This window comes from Sinocyclocheilus grahami, unplaced genomic scaffold (assembly GCF_001515645.1).
Source record: "Sinocyclocheilus grahami isolate Dianchi unplaced genomic scaffold, SAMN03320097.WGS_v1.1 scaffold49.1, whole genome shotgun sequence".
Taxonomy (NCBI): Eukaryota; Metazoa; Chordata; class Actinopteri; order Cypriniformes; family Cyprinidae; genus Sinocyclocheilus; species Sinocyclocheilus grahami.
In genome coordinates this window covers 361,451-378,673 of record NW_015505228.1, presented here as the reverse complement: position 1 = coordinate 378,673, position 17,223 = coordinate 361,451, and the positions used below count along the sequence as shown (strand labels likewise).

General features: G+C 39.1%; 1 protein-coding gene across 1 annotated transcript; it reads right to left on the bottom strand.

The window, feature by feature from the left end:
* Positions 1-4,964: 4,964 nt before the first annotated feature.
* On the bottom strand, positions 4,965-9,044 carry LOC107582973 (protein phosphatase 1 regulatory subunit 29). Its single transcript, XM_016269013.1, has one exon. It carries the CDS (start codon positions 8,791-8,793, stop codon positions 6,091-6,093), a length of 2,703 nt encoding a protein of 900 aa, XP_016124499.1. The 5' UTR covers positions 8,794-9,044; the 3' UTR covers positions 4,965-6,090.
* Positions 9,045-17,223: the final 8,179 nt, after the last annotated feature.

Genomic DNA, 17,223 nt, shown 5'->3' with positions numbered 1-17,223 from the left:
GACATAGCATATTGCTTATATGTTGACTTGTATGAAATAGCTTAACCTCAAAGAACGATTGATGTGAAGATGTGAACGCCAGCAAGCAGGAATAACGCTCAGAATGCTTGTGGATTAAACATCTCCGATAACGTTCATATTGATTTTATGATTTTATCGGGTTACAAGAAAAGGTAGGATATGGATTTAATTGCGAACTGTTAGTAGGCTACTGATTTTATGATTTATCATGCTAGCTACGGCATTCGAGTCAACACGCGTCCAGCTAGAAGTGACATCAACTAGAAGTGACAGCCTGGTGATCTGCATCACAAAAAGAAAAAACAAATATTTAAAGGTTATTCACGATTACATATTGCTGCCAAGGTATCTAGTCTTTACAGTGCTTTGTTATATGGAGCTGTTTGGTAGATTGCGATCTATCTAATTCGTTTGTCTACACCGTAATTAAAATGCGGCAGACTTTAATGGACAGTAAAACAAAGGCAGAACACTGTATAACTCCAAGCCGGCACCGTAACTTCATTTTGACGAATGGCTAAACAAAGTCAGAATGCCGTAACTCAGTTTGAGCATTCCAAACAAAGTGAAAGAGCCGTAACTGGTGTTACGGTGCTCTGCCTTGGTTTCTCCGGGGCTTTTCGAAGTCACGGTTGAGACGACCCATTATTTTCTCGGAAAAACAACAAAATTGACTCAAGATACTTATACACATGATAAATGATGTCTTGAATGTCCCAAAAATATCAATAACTCATTTTCGACAAAAATCGAAGTTACGGTATTTTGCCTTTGCATGGCAGCGTACCAATCCCAAGGCGAGCTGTGCCCTCTGGGGGTGAGAGCTCACTCTACTCGGAGTGTTGCCTCTACCTGGGCATTGGCGCAAGGCACCTCTCTGGCAGACATCTTTCGAGCTGCAGGCTGGGCGACACCTAACACCTTTGCAAGGTTTTACAACCTTCGTGTAGAGCCGGTTTCTTCCCGTGTGTTGGGTAATAGGTAATTGGCGGGAAGAACTGGCTCGGTGTCACGCTTGCTGCGCCATTCCCCCTCACAAGGGGATGCGAGCGCCTTTCTTCTCCCAGTAGGCACAGGCACAGTACTGGTGTTAGCATGCCCTGAGTCCCTGTCAGCCCATATACTGGGTTAGGTGTCCATATGACTTGATTCCCTATAGGTAATCCCATATGCGTATTCTTCCACGGTAAAGTTTCCCTCTCGGTAAACCCATGTCTTCCCTTGACAGACCCGCTCTGTCAGTCTCTTCTGGCAGTTGGTCCATCCCTACTCTAAGGTAGGACCTGCCTCAGAGACCCATTCCATATGTAGTACTGCCCCCTGGATCTGCATCTCCACATGTCACCTCCCTACGAGTAGGATGTGCTCTCCGTAGCGACCTTTTCCTTAAGGCTCCCTTCCCCATCGTTCTGCCAGGCTGAAATGAACAAATAGGAAAGATTTGAAGCAATCTTTCACTGAAGGTTGAAATCCCTTCCAAAAACATTTTTTGTGGACGGAACAGCACCATGGCCTTCTTCAGCAGCGATGTAAACACCATTTGGTCCCCTTCGGTACTAAGGTCAGTGAATTTGCGCTGAGGCTTTGGGAAGGTTACGACCTTAGTGTAGCTTTTGTCTTGACACGCTACGGCTTGTCAACATTTGCAGCGCCAGAGGGTTGTGACGTTTGTGGTTGTGGCGTTTTCCATAGACCCCTAATGTCGTCACAACATAACTCGTAGTTACGTACGTAACCGAGACGTTACCTACAAAAGTTTCCCTTTTGTCACTTTCTTGCGATTCCAAGGTCATTAAAAAGAAAGGAAGCTGGAATGAAAATCTTGTTTCAAAGCATTAAACCATATCTCTTTTGCTCTCTCCAAACCAATCTCCTTCCATAGTGTCTAACACTAAGAGGAGGCTAAAGAGCTTAGAAAAGTAAAAACTGCTATGGAAAAGTAATCCACTTTATGCTCTGTGTAATATTGCTGAAAGCTGACAATGATTAATGTCAAAGTATTTTCTGCTCTTACTACAACCAACTTCCTTAACACAACTATAGTGAGAGGGCCTTCAGAAAGAACCTATTAGTATGAAGAGGCTATTTAAAATATGGGTCTATGACCAAACGTGAATTATGCAACACTGTCAAATATCCTGTCAACCACATACAGTCCACTATAGATCACCATTTTGTTCAACCAGAGCTGGTATCAACAGTTTAAATGACACCCCCGGCCAAAATAGGTTCTTCAGGAACTTCTGAATTGTTAACAAAATCAAACTGTTGACAGTTAGACTAGCATGGAGCAGGAATATAATGATACTTTAGCACAGGATTGAGAAGAAGAGACAGACACATGCATTATTCAACTCTGAAAAAAAAGTTGTATTCCAAGAGGTGAAGCTCTGACCCCCAACCATCCACTGTGATTAGTTCAGCGTAAAGAAAGTGCCATTGCCACAAAATGACTGTTAGCTCTGTAGTAGGGTAGTAAACAAACATGTTGTTTGGCTGAACCGGCAATTATGCATGACTTGTCAAGTCAAAAGTTAAAGGCCAAGTAAAAGAAAGAAATAATTAAATCATGAAATAGCATATGAATAAAGGTCTGTTATAAAAATGTGATTTGGTGGAGGGAGAAGTTAAATTCAAATAACTGAATCGCCTTTTTGTCCTGAATGAATGGGAAAACACTGAGGGAATATTCAAGGAGATTGGCCTTGAGCAAAGAGAAAAGAGAACACCGCAGTCTTACTCCCCAGCAAAGTATGATAAGAAAAAGCAGTAAGTTCACATTTTCTTAAACAAATAATACATAAAATATCTTACAGATGCCATGCCAATAGTATTATTACTTCCCTCTTTTGTTATTCAACTTTGAATTCATAGCAAAAACGTCTGACAAGCATTTGTACAGGAGTGCAAAGTTTTTTGTGTTTTTTTTTGCTTTCTTTTTTTCTTTGTCAGTGAGGGGAGGCACAATAAAAAATACATCTAAAAACATAAAGCTGGGCATCAGATTTTACTGTTATAAAAACGAACAGTCATTCCAATAGTATTATTACTTCCCTCTTTTGTTATTCAACTTTGAATTCATAGCAAAAACGTCTGACAAGCATTTGTACAGGAGTGCAAAGTTTTTTGTTTTTTTTTGCTTTCTTTTTTTCTTTGTCAGTGAGGGGAGGCACAATAAAAAATACATCTAAAAACATAAAGCTGGGCATCAGATTTTACTGTTATAAAAACGAACAGTCATTTAGACTTTAGATTGAGCGTTCATGGTTAGTTCCTTCAGACCAGTCCAAGTGATTTTAAAATCAAGTTTGTAAAGTAAGGAAAATGTCACAGTAAGCCTCCGGTAGCAGTCCTTCATGGGTCCATTTCCGTTGCCCGAGAACAGTTTGTCCAGTTATGGTCCAATTTATCTCTCTGTAATGTCTTCAAGTACACAAATAGTGCCCTAATAATCCACATATGTTATGGCTGCTGCTGTTCCTCCTTGTGTAAACCATTAAGCATCCTACAAACAACCTGTTGTTGTACACCTTGGACTGATTTTTTTTAAAGCCCCCGTAAAAAAGAGAGAACAAAAGAGACATTGTGCCTGAGTGTATGTCAAATGTTAGCAGGTAGGCTACCTATCACATATTTACAATGAAAAACCTTAATTGAGAGAAATGGTAAGAAAGATGCTATATAAACGTATATACAATGAACCCCTTATTAAATAATGGGATTTACAGAAAATGAACCACACAGCATGTGTAAACAAACATGTTGAACAGCTCGTTATGTGGTACTACAACAAATAACAGACCTTTTTACTGAAGGCACATAAACACCTGATGCTGAAAAAAGGGGGTAAAATAAAAAGGGTTTGCTGGCTAATGCTAAACCCCATACGAACTGTTTGCATCTATTTATATCATGATTTTCAAACGGGTCATCTCAGACATGTTTCACCAGTAGTGATGTCAAGTTAAGTGCCTGTGACAAAGAAAATGTTAATAAGTTCTCAGAAAAACCCATCTGAATTGTGAAGACTGAAAATTTTCCCATACTCTTCTCCATGCATGTATAATGAATTATGACGCAGCTTTTAAGCTCCAAAAAGGATGCGAAAGCATAAAAGTATCATGAAAGTGGTTTATGTGGCTCGTATGCTACATTCCAAGTCTTCTGAGGACACACAATAGCTTTGAGAAACAGATTTTTTGTGTCCTTTTTGAAGTTTGAAAGCTCAGTCCACATTCATTGTATATGTATGGAAAACAGTCAGTTCAAAATGTCACCTCTTTGTTTCTGCAGAAGAAAGTAAGTCATACAGTACAACACAAGACTGAGTGCAGAATTTTAATGTTTGGGTGAAACTATCCCTTTAAACCATATATTTGGAGGGGGTGGGGGTATAATTATACCTCACTAAAGTAGTAAACGTCATTCATTTTATTTCATGTGCCCATTGAATGTCTCACCTGTCACTTCATACTTACTGTATGAGTGCATTGCAAACTAATGTATATTTTCCCACAGTGCCACTAATCAAATTTTTTGGTTTATTGGTCCATGAAACTGTAGGCTGAATGTGGTTGCTGTGAGAAGAAGAAAGAGTGATCTCTTTTAATCAAATTGGAGGTCTTGGCTGTTTACCCTTGCACACTAAAGGATATAGCTTTGGTTAATTGCTAATTAGTTAGTCTAATCTAACTGGACATTAATAAAATAATGGCTGACAGAGGTGTTGGAGTTAATAATATTTGTCATTTTTACAATAAATCATACCATTATTAATGTATTATGAGATGAAAAGTTCTATGAGATCTATATTTGAGATTAAGTGGGAAGAGCTTGAAACCCAAGGTCGGTAAGTGATAACAAGAGCATAAAATATCTACACATTAAAAATTTATTATTTGTAATTTTTTATATAATTTAATTAATTCTTGCTCCTTCTGTCATAATTTCAAAGTCAGCATCATGGATAATAATTCCCCCCACTAAATAAATAAACGAACAAACAAGATCCTGGAGAAACATGTCATATAAAGCATCAGTTTAAAAGGGTCTAGGTCACTTTGCCTGTTGAATGTCTCCGCTGTCAGCAACAGGCTTCCAAAAGCCAATTAATGGACTAAACAAATTGACCTTAGGGCAGAGGAACAGAATAAATAAACCTCTGCTGCCAACAGCCACTTTGTGCTCATGCTGTGATACAGGTGACAAGGTAACCTCTGATAAGAAAATGCTATTAATAATGCATCAGTGATGAGAGATGCACAGAGCTATGTCTGTTTAATCTCCAACACAGATCTACGCTTTTTCCACAGACCATAGTAAATCTACAGTATTTTCTCTAGCACCCCTTGCACTATTTATGTCATCCTGCTCAGCACAGCAAGCAGCTGCCAAACACGGCTGACTATTCCAAAGCTCCCCAGGGAGATTCTTCTGTTTCATTTTTTATCTTTTCCTTCCCTCCATTCTTTTATTTTTCACATGAGGAGTGCTATTGAAATGTAAATTTGGTTGCTCTGTGCATAGTCTCTGCAATATGGAAGGGGGAAACTGCTTTTGACAGGTTTGTAGAAAATCAGCACATCATTTTATCCTCCTAAAACACACACTCATACATATTCCCACCTAACAAATGAATGTGATGGCCTGTGATTCGAGTGGGAGTATAAACAGAGATTCTGTCTCAGGCTGAACGAGGACTCAGGTTACAAAGGTCTCACCATTGATATGAATGATGAATACACAGATGAATACTGAGTAAAATACAATTATTTCAATTGTTGACAAATGATAAGCCCATCTGACCTTTTTCACTGAGAATGACAATGGTCAGTGCTCCAAATTACATCTCTGAATGTTATCTTATGTATTTAGTGTATCCTCAGGCTCTTTTACTCTCTTTCTGGCTCACTGTACAAAAACAGATTAAAACAACTTGTCCTCAAACCCTGACAAACTTGGCTCTGTTTTGCACACTGCAGCCATAACCCGACTCCTCACTATAGTCGCTCTTCCGGTTTATCAGGCAGTGAAGGAGACCTGCGCTGTGTTTCCACGCAGTCACATAGATTACAGCTTTTGCTGTGCCGACACACCCTTCCAGTAGTCAAGGATGTCATGCAAGTCCTCCCCCTTGGCAAACTGGACCTTTTTGCGCAAGGCGTTTCCGGCTGTTACATAACAGGACTCCTCACGTGGACCCTTTCTGTGGGGACGGAAGCGCTCCCAGATGCGCAAGGTGCTCTCGGAGGAGTATTCTGGACTCGAGGAGTAGCCAGAGTAATTGTGGTGACGGGGAGAGAGCTGAGAGTAGGAAGCAGCGTCTCTCTTGGTGTGTGACAGAGGCTTGAGAAAAGAGACCCTTTGGGCTGGGGAGTCATGGAAGCCCTCATAGTAAAGGGCAGGAACTGAGTGACGATGCTCTGCACAGTGGTAGTCTGGGTGCACCTCCAGGTGCTGCTGAAGGCCCATCCCATCTACCGTACCACCATCAATGCAACAGCCACCACCTCCACCACTACCTACTAAAGGGAGCCTCTCCAGGGGCTCACCGCACCCCAGTGGGCTGCCCTTGTCTGGATACTGGCAGGGATCTGGGCTGTGGGGTTCCGGAACATCTAGGCTGTAAACGCGACCTTTCCCACTGGAAGGGCGGCAGTGCCTCTTGGAAGAAGAGACGATGACAGCTGCATCGGCACTCATCTGTCTTTGAATAGGCCTCACTGCAGAAGCTGGGGGAGGTGGACGGTATGGCGGTGACACAAAGCCGCCCCCTGTGATCCCAGGTCTCTCGGACAGAGGAGCTGTGAAGGGAAGAGGGGGTGGAGGAGGAATTTTTGGGGAAGGCAGGACTTGGCAGGTATCACTGACACTGGTAGAAATGGGAATCAGTCCTCTGGTCAGGGAGGAGGTAGAGGTAGGTGGGGGGGAGGTGGGACCACTTGCTGTGGTGGAAGCAGTAGAGGTTCCAACAGAGTCCAGCTTAAGGGCATCAATGCAATTGTTAATTATCTGGTTGACCTTGTCAACCTCCATCGCAATTGTTGATATCTCGGATGCTGATCCATGGCCATCATCATCTGAATCATCACCCAGGTCACTTCCATCATCCTCCCTGAGGTCTTCCTCCCGAATACCATGTATCACAGCTCCATCTCTCCCCCTTTCGTCTCCTCCTACAGAGGTCCTAATATCCATATAGTTGCCCTTAGTGGCCATGGCCTCTGAGAAGGCAGTTGCCATCTTCTCTACTTGAGGGATGGAGGACAGACGTGAGGAACTAGTGTTGGCAGAACCATGGCCAAGCATGGCAGAGCTGGATGAGGAGGACATGGGTAGTTTGCCATGGTGATGCTGATGATGGCTTTGCTCATGAAGTTTCTGGACAGCCATGGGGTCATTTGCAACTGCAGCTGCCACCTCTGGTCCATATCGCATTTCCAGAATGGTCTTCTTCACACAAATGGATTTCTCTTTCTCTTCCTGTCGGCGTCGTCTTCGCAAGCAGTAGTAGACAAACCCGAGAACAATCAGCATTCCAAAGAGGCAGCCAACAATGGTCATGATGTAGTGGGTGGTCGTGGAGGGTGGAGGCATCAAGTCATCTGGATTTGGAGCTCTGGTAGAAAAGTATAAACAAGTGTGGTTGTAGCGCTGTGAGTTGCGTATAGATGCCACACAGAAGGTGTAGTTGGTGTTCGGTTTGAGCTTATTAAGGGTGATCATTTCCTTTTTATTCTTCAAGTTCTTCACATACGACACAAAGCTCTGATTATACTGCACCAGGATGTACATCTTGCTGTATGGCTTTGGAATCTGGATCAGAAGGGATGCAGAGGAGAGAGACACATGCTGCAGTTTGATGCTCGGACTAAATGCATTGTCAGATGAGGAGGAAGTTGTAGGCTGATGGTATGGTCCAATGTGATCAAACATGTCAGGACCTATGCCAGAAGAATCAGGATCAGGTGGCAGAGATGTCATCCCTGGAATTAGCACCCCATCCCGGCACACAGAGGAAAGGATATAGCGAGCACTCCGTCCGTGCCCAGCCACAGGACTCAGCAACGGATAGCCAAACAGCTCCCGTGGGGTCTCGCACTGAAGTCGATCATAGGTGTGTGTGACATTGTTGAAGGCCTCTAACCAGGCGAGGAAGCTGTAGAGCTCACAGCCGCAGTGGAAAGGGTTTCCCGCAAGTTCACATCCCATGAGCCTGCCTAACACAGTGAAAGTGGATGGGTCTAGCCGGGCAAGCTTGTTCGATGACAGGTCCAGGTTGCTGAGGCTGGGGCACTCCCAGAATGCATTGGTGGCGATGACTTCTATGAGATTGTGCTGCAAGAAAAGACATTGCATACGTCCCAGACCTCGCAACATGCCTTCAGTCAGGTTGGTTAGCTTGTTATATCCAAGTTGCAACACCTGTAGATTTGCTTGGCTTGCAAAAGCACCGTCTTCGATGTACGAGATCTCATTCTTGGTGAGGTTGAGGTCGGTCAGATTTGTGAACCGACTCAAGGAGGTGAAAAAAATCGCTTTGATCTTGTTCTCATTAAGTCGCAAGTCATGTACTGTGTTGTTGATGTGCTGTGGGATTGTCTCATATGGTGGCTGGTTCTGGCTGCAGATGGCCAACCACACATAGCCTTTATCCCCCTCGATGAGCCAGCAGTCACCTCTGACCAATGCTGGCGGGCATAAGAACATGAAAAAGGGAAGGATGAGGAGTGTGGTACAGGAAGGAGTGAGGGCAGTCAATAAACTCTTCATGATGGGAGTGGAGAGGAAGGAGTTGTTTTAAAATAAATGGAAACAAGGTTGGATTCTTATGCGAGTTCGCTATTGAGAGTCCAGATCTTTCACATATGCAAAAAATGGATTTCCTTTTGGGTTGTCAAAGCTGTTGACTTGTCATGGTTTCTTGCAAAGTCATTTTTGCTCATATCCAGTATAGCTGAATTAGTGAAAACTGAAACAATTTTCACGCTGATTTTGACTTGAAGGACAACTGCTGGAGTCCTCTCTGTTGAATCTGTCAAATAAAACAAAGAAAGAACATATGAGCTTAATTGAATAAATATAACAAAAGATAATCTCATATACAAAAATAAAAATACAAATATACACAAATATTCTATTTTATTTGATATAAAATCAAAAATAAATAAATTATTCAACATGGCATTTTTTTTGTCAAATTCTACAAACTATTTATAAAATATAGCTTCATTTCTAGAACACCTCATTTGGTTATTTATCACTTTAAAACAGAATATGTAGCCACTACTAACATATGAGTCATAACACATGACACAATAACATCTCCTAATGGATTCTGCACAATAATGAAAGACACTTCAACAACCCTTGAGAATCTCAAATCTTATCTATGCCTTAGTTCAAATATTTAACTGGTCCGTATTTTCATTACAGCTAATGATGAGATGCCACAAGCGCTTGTACAAGCTGGCACAAATGCATACATTTGTGTATATGTTCTTGGTTGTTGCTGTAAACTCCCTATATAAAACCAGGGAAACCCACTTCCATTTGGACCATTTCCCAACAAATCATTAATTAACTGTAAGAACAAATAGTGCCCTACCCTTGGATTTCATTGTCTTAATCATTAGGACAGTAGTAAATGAGCAGTGCGCTGGCTATCAAGAAAAGGGCTCATTTATCTCACCCTGCCACATATCAGTCAGGCCTCCATATAGACAGCGAGCGGGGATCGTGATATGACAAACATCATTAATCAACCAGCCATGCAAGGTTTCCCATTTCATAAACAGCATTCCAGGCCCGCTGTATGTCAGAGAGGAAAATATGTGTAGAAATGGAGGATTAAAATGCTTTTGCATTGTGCCAGGCGTCGTCCTCTGAATGCAATGGAAAATAGAACACATTTGCTCAGACTCCGACCTGCTGCTCAATCCTGATGAGTCTTACAGTAGCTTTTATTCTTATGTTCTAGCCTTGAGTACCATCGGTAAACACTCAAGTGACAGTTACAAGAATTTGTGATTTAATCCTAGGATTATATGTCCTATTAAATAATATTAAAAATGTATAGTTTCTTTCAAACAACAATCTAGAGTGGCCTCAGATATGAAATCTAGGTTGTAAAAAAGTTTGCAGCAAGTCCTAGTAACCAAGCTATCTCCACTATGAAGGCCAAGGTTGAAAAACCCTTCTTTGACACAGATAAAATTCCCTCTTTTTCTCCCACCACTTCCCCTCATTGTATTTTCTCTCAATCTCTTTGTCTTTCACACCCACTGTGTTTCATAATTTCTCACTGTCATTCAATTAATTGTACAAAAACATATTTTGCTAATATTGAATAAAAAATGGCCCTGAGTGTAATTGAAGATATTTTAGATCACTACCGAATCCCATACTGCAAAATATTAATGAAACAAGAACAATGACAATTTTAGTGAAGCATGCAATCACAAAACAGTCCTATTAAAGGCTAAGGCTAGCAGGCAACATTTGCAGTCTGATCATGCCTACATCTCGATGCCCCTCCACCTTATCTCACTTGTTCCTCTCTTTCTCACTCTCACTTTCTTCCTCAGCCCACCAGAGATGTGATCTGGTTTGGTGCTCCACATAGGGAGGCCCAAAGGAAGCTTTAATTAGGGCTGGGACTAAAGGAAGGAGGTGCATCCCAATGAGAGAGCAGTCTGTATGTGTGAGAGACCAGCTAAAATAAATGAAGAATCATAACAACCTCAGTGGGATAGAAATCGCTTGTTTATTTTGCGACTCAATACCTTTACACCATGAGATATTGATTGATTGCACACAAAGCGTTTGCTTTCCTGCTTTCATTAATTTCGTACAGTCGTCAGAGCAACAGACAGATTGACACCTGGTCTAAACTTGGAAAGTGCTCTCGTTAGGAGTGCCAATTACTAATTGGTGTCTCTCCAAGACTATTACCTAATTAGTTACGATGATATTCCTCTAAATCTAAATGACATCTGTGTACACAGAGAGGGCCTAAATTTAAGTACAGGTAAGTACATTTTATATTGGCAGTGTTTAAGTATATGAAGTTTCTCTTTTTCCCCCTTAATCTTTCCGTCTGCCAGCCTATTCTTTGAGTAAATCTTAACAGGGCCTGAGTGGGAGGTTTGCTACATGGAAGTGTAAGAAGTCTCATTTCAGATTGGTGTGTTTGGGACCATATGTGCCATGATTTCATGTGATATTGCGAGATATACCAACACACAAGAGGCTTTTGATAATATATGTACTGCGTAGGCGCAGAACAACACACACCTTGCCATGGTTCTGCTTTGTGTGGTGGTGATAGCTAAATTTGAAATCCCCAGAGAACATCTATATAAACATGCATTACAAACGTGTATGCAGACAATCTGGTTGTTGCACTATACACATTTCAGATGTGTTTTAACTTTTCCCAAGACTCAAGTGCAAATATTTTACTTTTGTTTTAAAGTATACGTATATGAGAGATATAGGGTGAGAAATGTGAGGAGGAGGAGAGAAGCAAAGAAAACAACAGCATATTTAAAGATTTGGCAATGATTTATGTTTCAGGAGGTCTGTAGCGTTGGTGGGAGAGGATCTCTAGGTGACTTCTGAGGGTTGGAGAAGGGTTACGACAGGGTACCTCTGCTGGAGCCTCATCCTCATTGCTGCTGACTAGAACAGCACTGAGACCAGCTGCTATACGGACAGCACAGAGCACATCGCCATGGTCTCATTGTTTCCACTGACAGGTATCTGGGACAGTGTTGACGCTGATGCAAGAGAGCAGGCAGGCCATGCTTTCCTGAACCACTATTTTGGAGGAAAAGTCAGGCAGTGTGAGGTGATTTGAGCCAGTTTGAGGCAATGTGAGGTTGTGAGAAGTGATACGAATCGATCTGAAGCAGCGTGAGGTGGGATTGTGTGAGGCGGTCTGAAGCAATGTGAGGTGATACGGAGCAGTTTTAAGCGATGTCAGGTGGAGTAACTTTGAAACAGTCTGATGCAATGTGAGCCACATGTACGTTCACATGCACTTTAAAAGTTCAGTTTCAGTCAGACTAAAATAATAATTTGTCCTGTAATAAAATGTCATGTAAATGCTTTAGTAAGATTGAAATCTTACCTGGCTGGTTTTTGCTGGAAAACTGACCTAGATAATGCAATTGTAGCTCAGCTTCATGTAGAATTTATATTTATAAATGTTAATGTGAATAGCAGTTGGCCTTGCTGTTGTGCACTTGCTCTGAAAGACAGGTGATGCACAGAAAACCATGGCCAAACTATTTCTAACCCTTAGCCAAACTAAACTAATTGAAAACATATTTCATTTAAACCTTCAAATGTCAAAATACATTACAAAATGCATCTTTACAGAAATTATCAAAATGTATAAGTTTGAAGCCAGTACGTTTTTTAAAGAAACAATTTCTTCATGATGCATTAAATTGATCAAAAGTGATTTCTATTTCAAATAAATGCTGTTCTTTTTAACTTTTTATTCATCAAAGAATCCCAAAAAAGTCCTGTTCTGAAAAGAGTCCAGTATCACATTTAAAAATAAATAAATAAATGCAGACATAAATTATGCAGCACAATTGTTTTCAGTATTGATGATAATAATAAATGTTTCTTGAGCAGCAAATCAGTAGTATATTATAATGATTTCTGAAGGATCATGTGACACTGAAGACTAGAGTAAAGACTGCTGAATAAATTACATTAAATTACATTTTAAAATAGAAAACCGTTATTTCACAATATTACCGTTTTTACTGTGATTTGATCAAATAAATGCGGCCTTGATGAGCATAAGATAGTTCTTTCAAAAACATGTTAAAAAAATCAGACCCCAAATGTTTGTAAAAATATACATTAATATATAATATGGGAAATATTGAATTACAAATGTGTCATGTATACTTGGACAAACAGATGCAGACTAAAGCTTAGCTACACAAAAACTTTCAATAACTCTATTAGGTAACACTTTATTTTAAGGTGTCCTTATTACACATGTTACATGTATTTACTATTATAATAACAATAAATTATGCATGATTACATGCAAGTAACCCTAAACCAAATCCTAACCCTAACCATACAGTAAGTACATGTAGTTAATTAATATTACTCAGTACTTAAATGTATAATTACACTGTAACAAGGACACCTTAAAATAAAGCGTAACCCTCTATTATTACTGTGCATATAAACATTGTGAAACAAATAAGAGTAAGTTTAAAGCAATGTCAAGCAGTGTGGCTTGATACAAGTCTTTTTGAAGCAATGTGAGGTGATGAGAAGCAGTTTGAAGTAAGGTGTATAGAGAAGTAGTGTGAGGCGGCATGAAGCAACGTGAGGCAGAGTAAAATGATGTGAGACAGTCTGAGTCAATCAGTATGAGGCATGTAAGGTGATCTGAGACTGTGAGGTGGCTTGATTCATCAGGATTGTTTGCCTGTGGTGAGCCAGAGCTCAGCCAATACTGCTTAACATCTGCAGCAGGAGCCATGCCAAGCCTCTAACAAACCCACAGGGAGAATATGTTCGTGTATCACGCACCTGCTGCTGCTGCTGCCTCAAACAACATCACTGTACTTATAGCTGATATAGCTTTAGAGATGTCTGTCTATACACATGCACAGACTGTGTTTAGTCAGTGGGGATGATTAGTAGTCATTATGTTATTGGCACCTGCATGGGAGAGTACCAATATGTACGAAACAGATAAGGTGTATGTGATAAGTCTGTGCTAGTGTGTTTATGAGTGGGGTAAGATGTGTCAGTGTGTACACTGTATATTTTCTTTGTCAAGTGTCAAAAACTGATCTAGATAAAAAAAAAATATTATACATATTCCCAGTGTAAACCATGTAAATTATTTGTCAAAAAATATGGCAATACTTTACTTAAAGCCTTTATGTGCATTATTGCACAATGCAATCTCATGAAAAAATGTAACCACAGTTAATAGCTACATTATGGGCCAGATAAGCGCAATTCCAAAACAGCGCCGATGGGCGTGGACATTTCTGCGGGTGATTTACTAACAACTCGCAAATTAAAGAACACAGGCGCAACATCTAATTTACATATCGACTAATGCAATGTACCAAGCGCAGCGCAAATTAGCGTAGTCGCGAATAAACAATTAAGAAATAAACAAGCCACAGTACTTTGAAAAGACCCGGAGGCCAAAAAATGAACGGCTGAAACAGTTTTGATAGAGCTGGTATTGCGTGACTCCTAGATGAGGGTTCCAAGTCGTCTTTTATTTCCTGAAGCAAATTAAAAACAACATGGCTGGGCAAACGATATGTTCGGATAATGTGTTCTTTCCAAATAAATTAATACGTGTGGAAAAATCCTCTCCCTTCTACCACGCGCTCTCTGTTCTCTGCAGTGCCTCTCCTAGCAACAAATTGCATCCATTTCAAGCGCAAAATAGTTTAAGACATGCTTTATTTGGGCGTTAAATAATGGCGCAAATACCAGTAATTTGACGAGCGCAAACGTTAGTAAATCTCGTTGCGTGATTCATTTGAATACTCTCCTCCCATACATTTTGCGTCTGAAAGGGAAACTCCTAGAAATGCATATTAAGTAGGGTCAGGCGCAAAAATAAGTACTATTTTAACGCCAAAAGACGGTTTGCGTCGGCGCAAGCTGTCAGTAAAACTGGCCCTAAAACGCTTATCAATTCATTGTTACACTATGCATTTTAAATTTGGTAATAATTATTTACAACAAACCAAAAGGTACAAGACTAGTTCACAAGACACATTTCATGAAGCATTGAGAATGACATGATTGAAATTATTTGTCCAAAAATTAGCTGTGCTTTAATAAATAGAATTTCAACAAAATAAAGCTTTTTTTTTTTTGAGGTAGTGTGCCAGATGCTTCGGGTGAGCTGTAAGAGTAATGGAAATGACAAGTTTTTTTTTTTCTGAGAATTCATTTTCCTCTTTGGTATAGGGGGCTTTCAATTCAAATTAGAAGCGACATCTTGAAACACATTTATGTGAAATATATATATATATATATATATATATATATATATATATATATATATATATTATATATATATATATAATTTTTTTGTTTTGTTTTTTACCTCTTTTACCTTTTTCAATCGTCATGCCTTTAGCACAACTTAGGACTGTCCATCTAAAAATGGAAATTCTGTCATAAAAAAGATATTTCGGTTCCAATTGATTTCCACTGTTTTTGTCTGTATAATTGAAGTCAATGGGAACCAAACCTGTTTAGATACCAACATTCTATAAAATATATATTTTTTAATGTTCCACAGAAGAAAGTAAAGGTCATTGCACACTGAGTCCGAAATTCTCGTTCGTTTTGCACGTAAAGAAATTGTGCTTTAATAAATAGAATTTCAACAAAATAAAGCTTTTTTTTTTTGAGGTAGTGTGCCAGATGCTTCGGGTGAGCTGTAAGAGTAATGGAAATGACAAGTTTTTTTTTTTCTGAGAATTCATTTTCCTCTTTGGTATAGGGGGCTTTCAATTCAAATTAGAAGCGATCGTTTTGCACGTAAAGAAATTAATAAGACCTCGCGTTGTGTCAATCATGTTTACACTGCCTCCGAAACATACACTCTAAAAAATATTGTTTGGACGCAACAAAAAAAATTAACGCAACAGTTTGCATAATTTTTTTTGAGTTAAGGCAACTTTTTCTGAAATTAAGTTCAACTAATAAACTATATTGTGCTATATATACACTTAGAAAATTGTGTTTTGATTTCCACTGTTTTTGTCTGTATAATTGAAGTCAATGGGAACCAAACCTGTTTAGATACCAACATTCTATAAAATATATATTTTTTAATGTTCCACAGAAGAAAGTAAAGGTCATTGCACACTGAGTCCGAAATTCTCGTTCGTTTTGCACGTAAAGAAATTAATAAGACCTCGCGTTGTGTCAATCATGTTTACACTGCCTCCGACAGTGTAACATATTGTTTGGACGCAACAAAAAAAATTAACGCAACAGTTTGCATAATTTTTTTTGAGTTAAGGCAACTTTTTCTGAAATTAAGTTCAACTAATAAACTATATTGTGCTATATATACACTTAGAAAATTGTGTTGTTCTAAGTTGTTTTTTCACATTGTTTTAAATTTGACTTAATCATGGACACTGGTTACAAAAACTACTAAAACATAATTTTTTGATGAAACGACACTTAATGCTAACAGGAAACCAATCTTTTAGCATTTTCAAGCAAATGCCTTCTGATTGAAACAGCATGTCAGACAATGCTCAGTGAGTCTGTTCTCAACCTAAGCAAACGCTCTCTTCAGCACAATGGTAATCTCATAAAAACCACCAACATAACAGAAACACTTTTAAATACTAATATAACCGAACGCTGAACATTAATAAATCTTCTCCTGTTCTGATCTTGAATAGAAATGCATAAAATATGAGTTTATTTCTACATTACCGCTCATTATTCAGTCACATGCAAAGCATGCTGGGAACCTGAAACGTTAACTTGAAATTACATTGAGTTAGTACAACTTAAATAATGTTTTAAACAAACTAACACAGATATTTAAGTTGCAGTTACACACAGTATTACGTTGATGTAATTATCAACATTAAGATATCAGGACAACTCCTTAAAAATGTTTTAAAACTTAAAATGTTTAATTAAATCAATAAATTAGAATTTTTAACTTGCACTAATGCATTAAATTAAGTAGTGGCAACAGATCCACTGAATAATTTTTTAGAGTGTAGGGGATCAAATACTTATTTCACTTACTGAAATGCAAATCAATCTCTAACCTTTATATAATGTTTTTTCTGGACTTTTTTGGTTGGTATTCTGTCTCTATTCATTCAAATAAACCTACCATAAAAATTACAGACCCTTCATTTCTTTGTAAGTGGGCAAACGTACAAAATCAGCAGGGGATCAAATAAATATTTTCCCCACTGTAGTAATTACACCTTAAATAAAGTGTAACCAAAACATTATATTGTTACAAACATATATTATACAAATGTATATTGTTTTTACAAATAGTGTTACCAAAAGAAAGTTTTGTCAGATAAAGCTCACTTCTGGTTACAGAAATATTATTTGTAAAATATATATTTTGAAATATTTTTGTCTCCAAAATATGGTTACGTAGGTTCACTCACACACACACACACA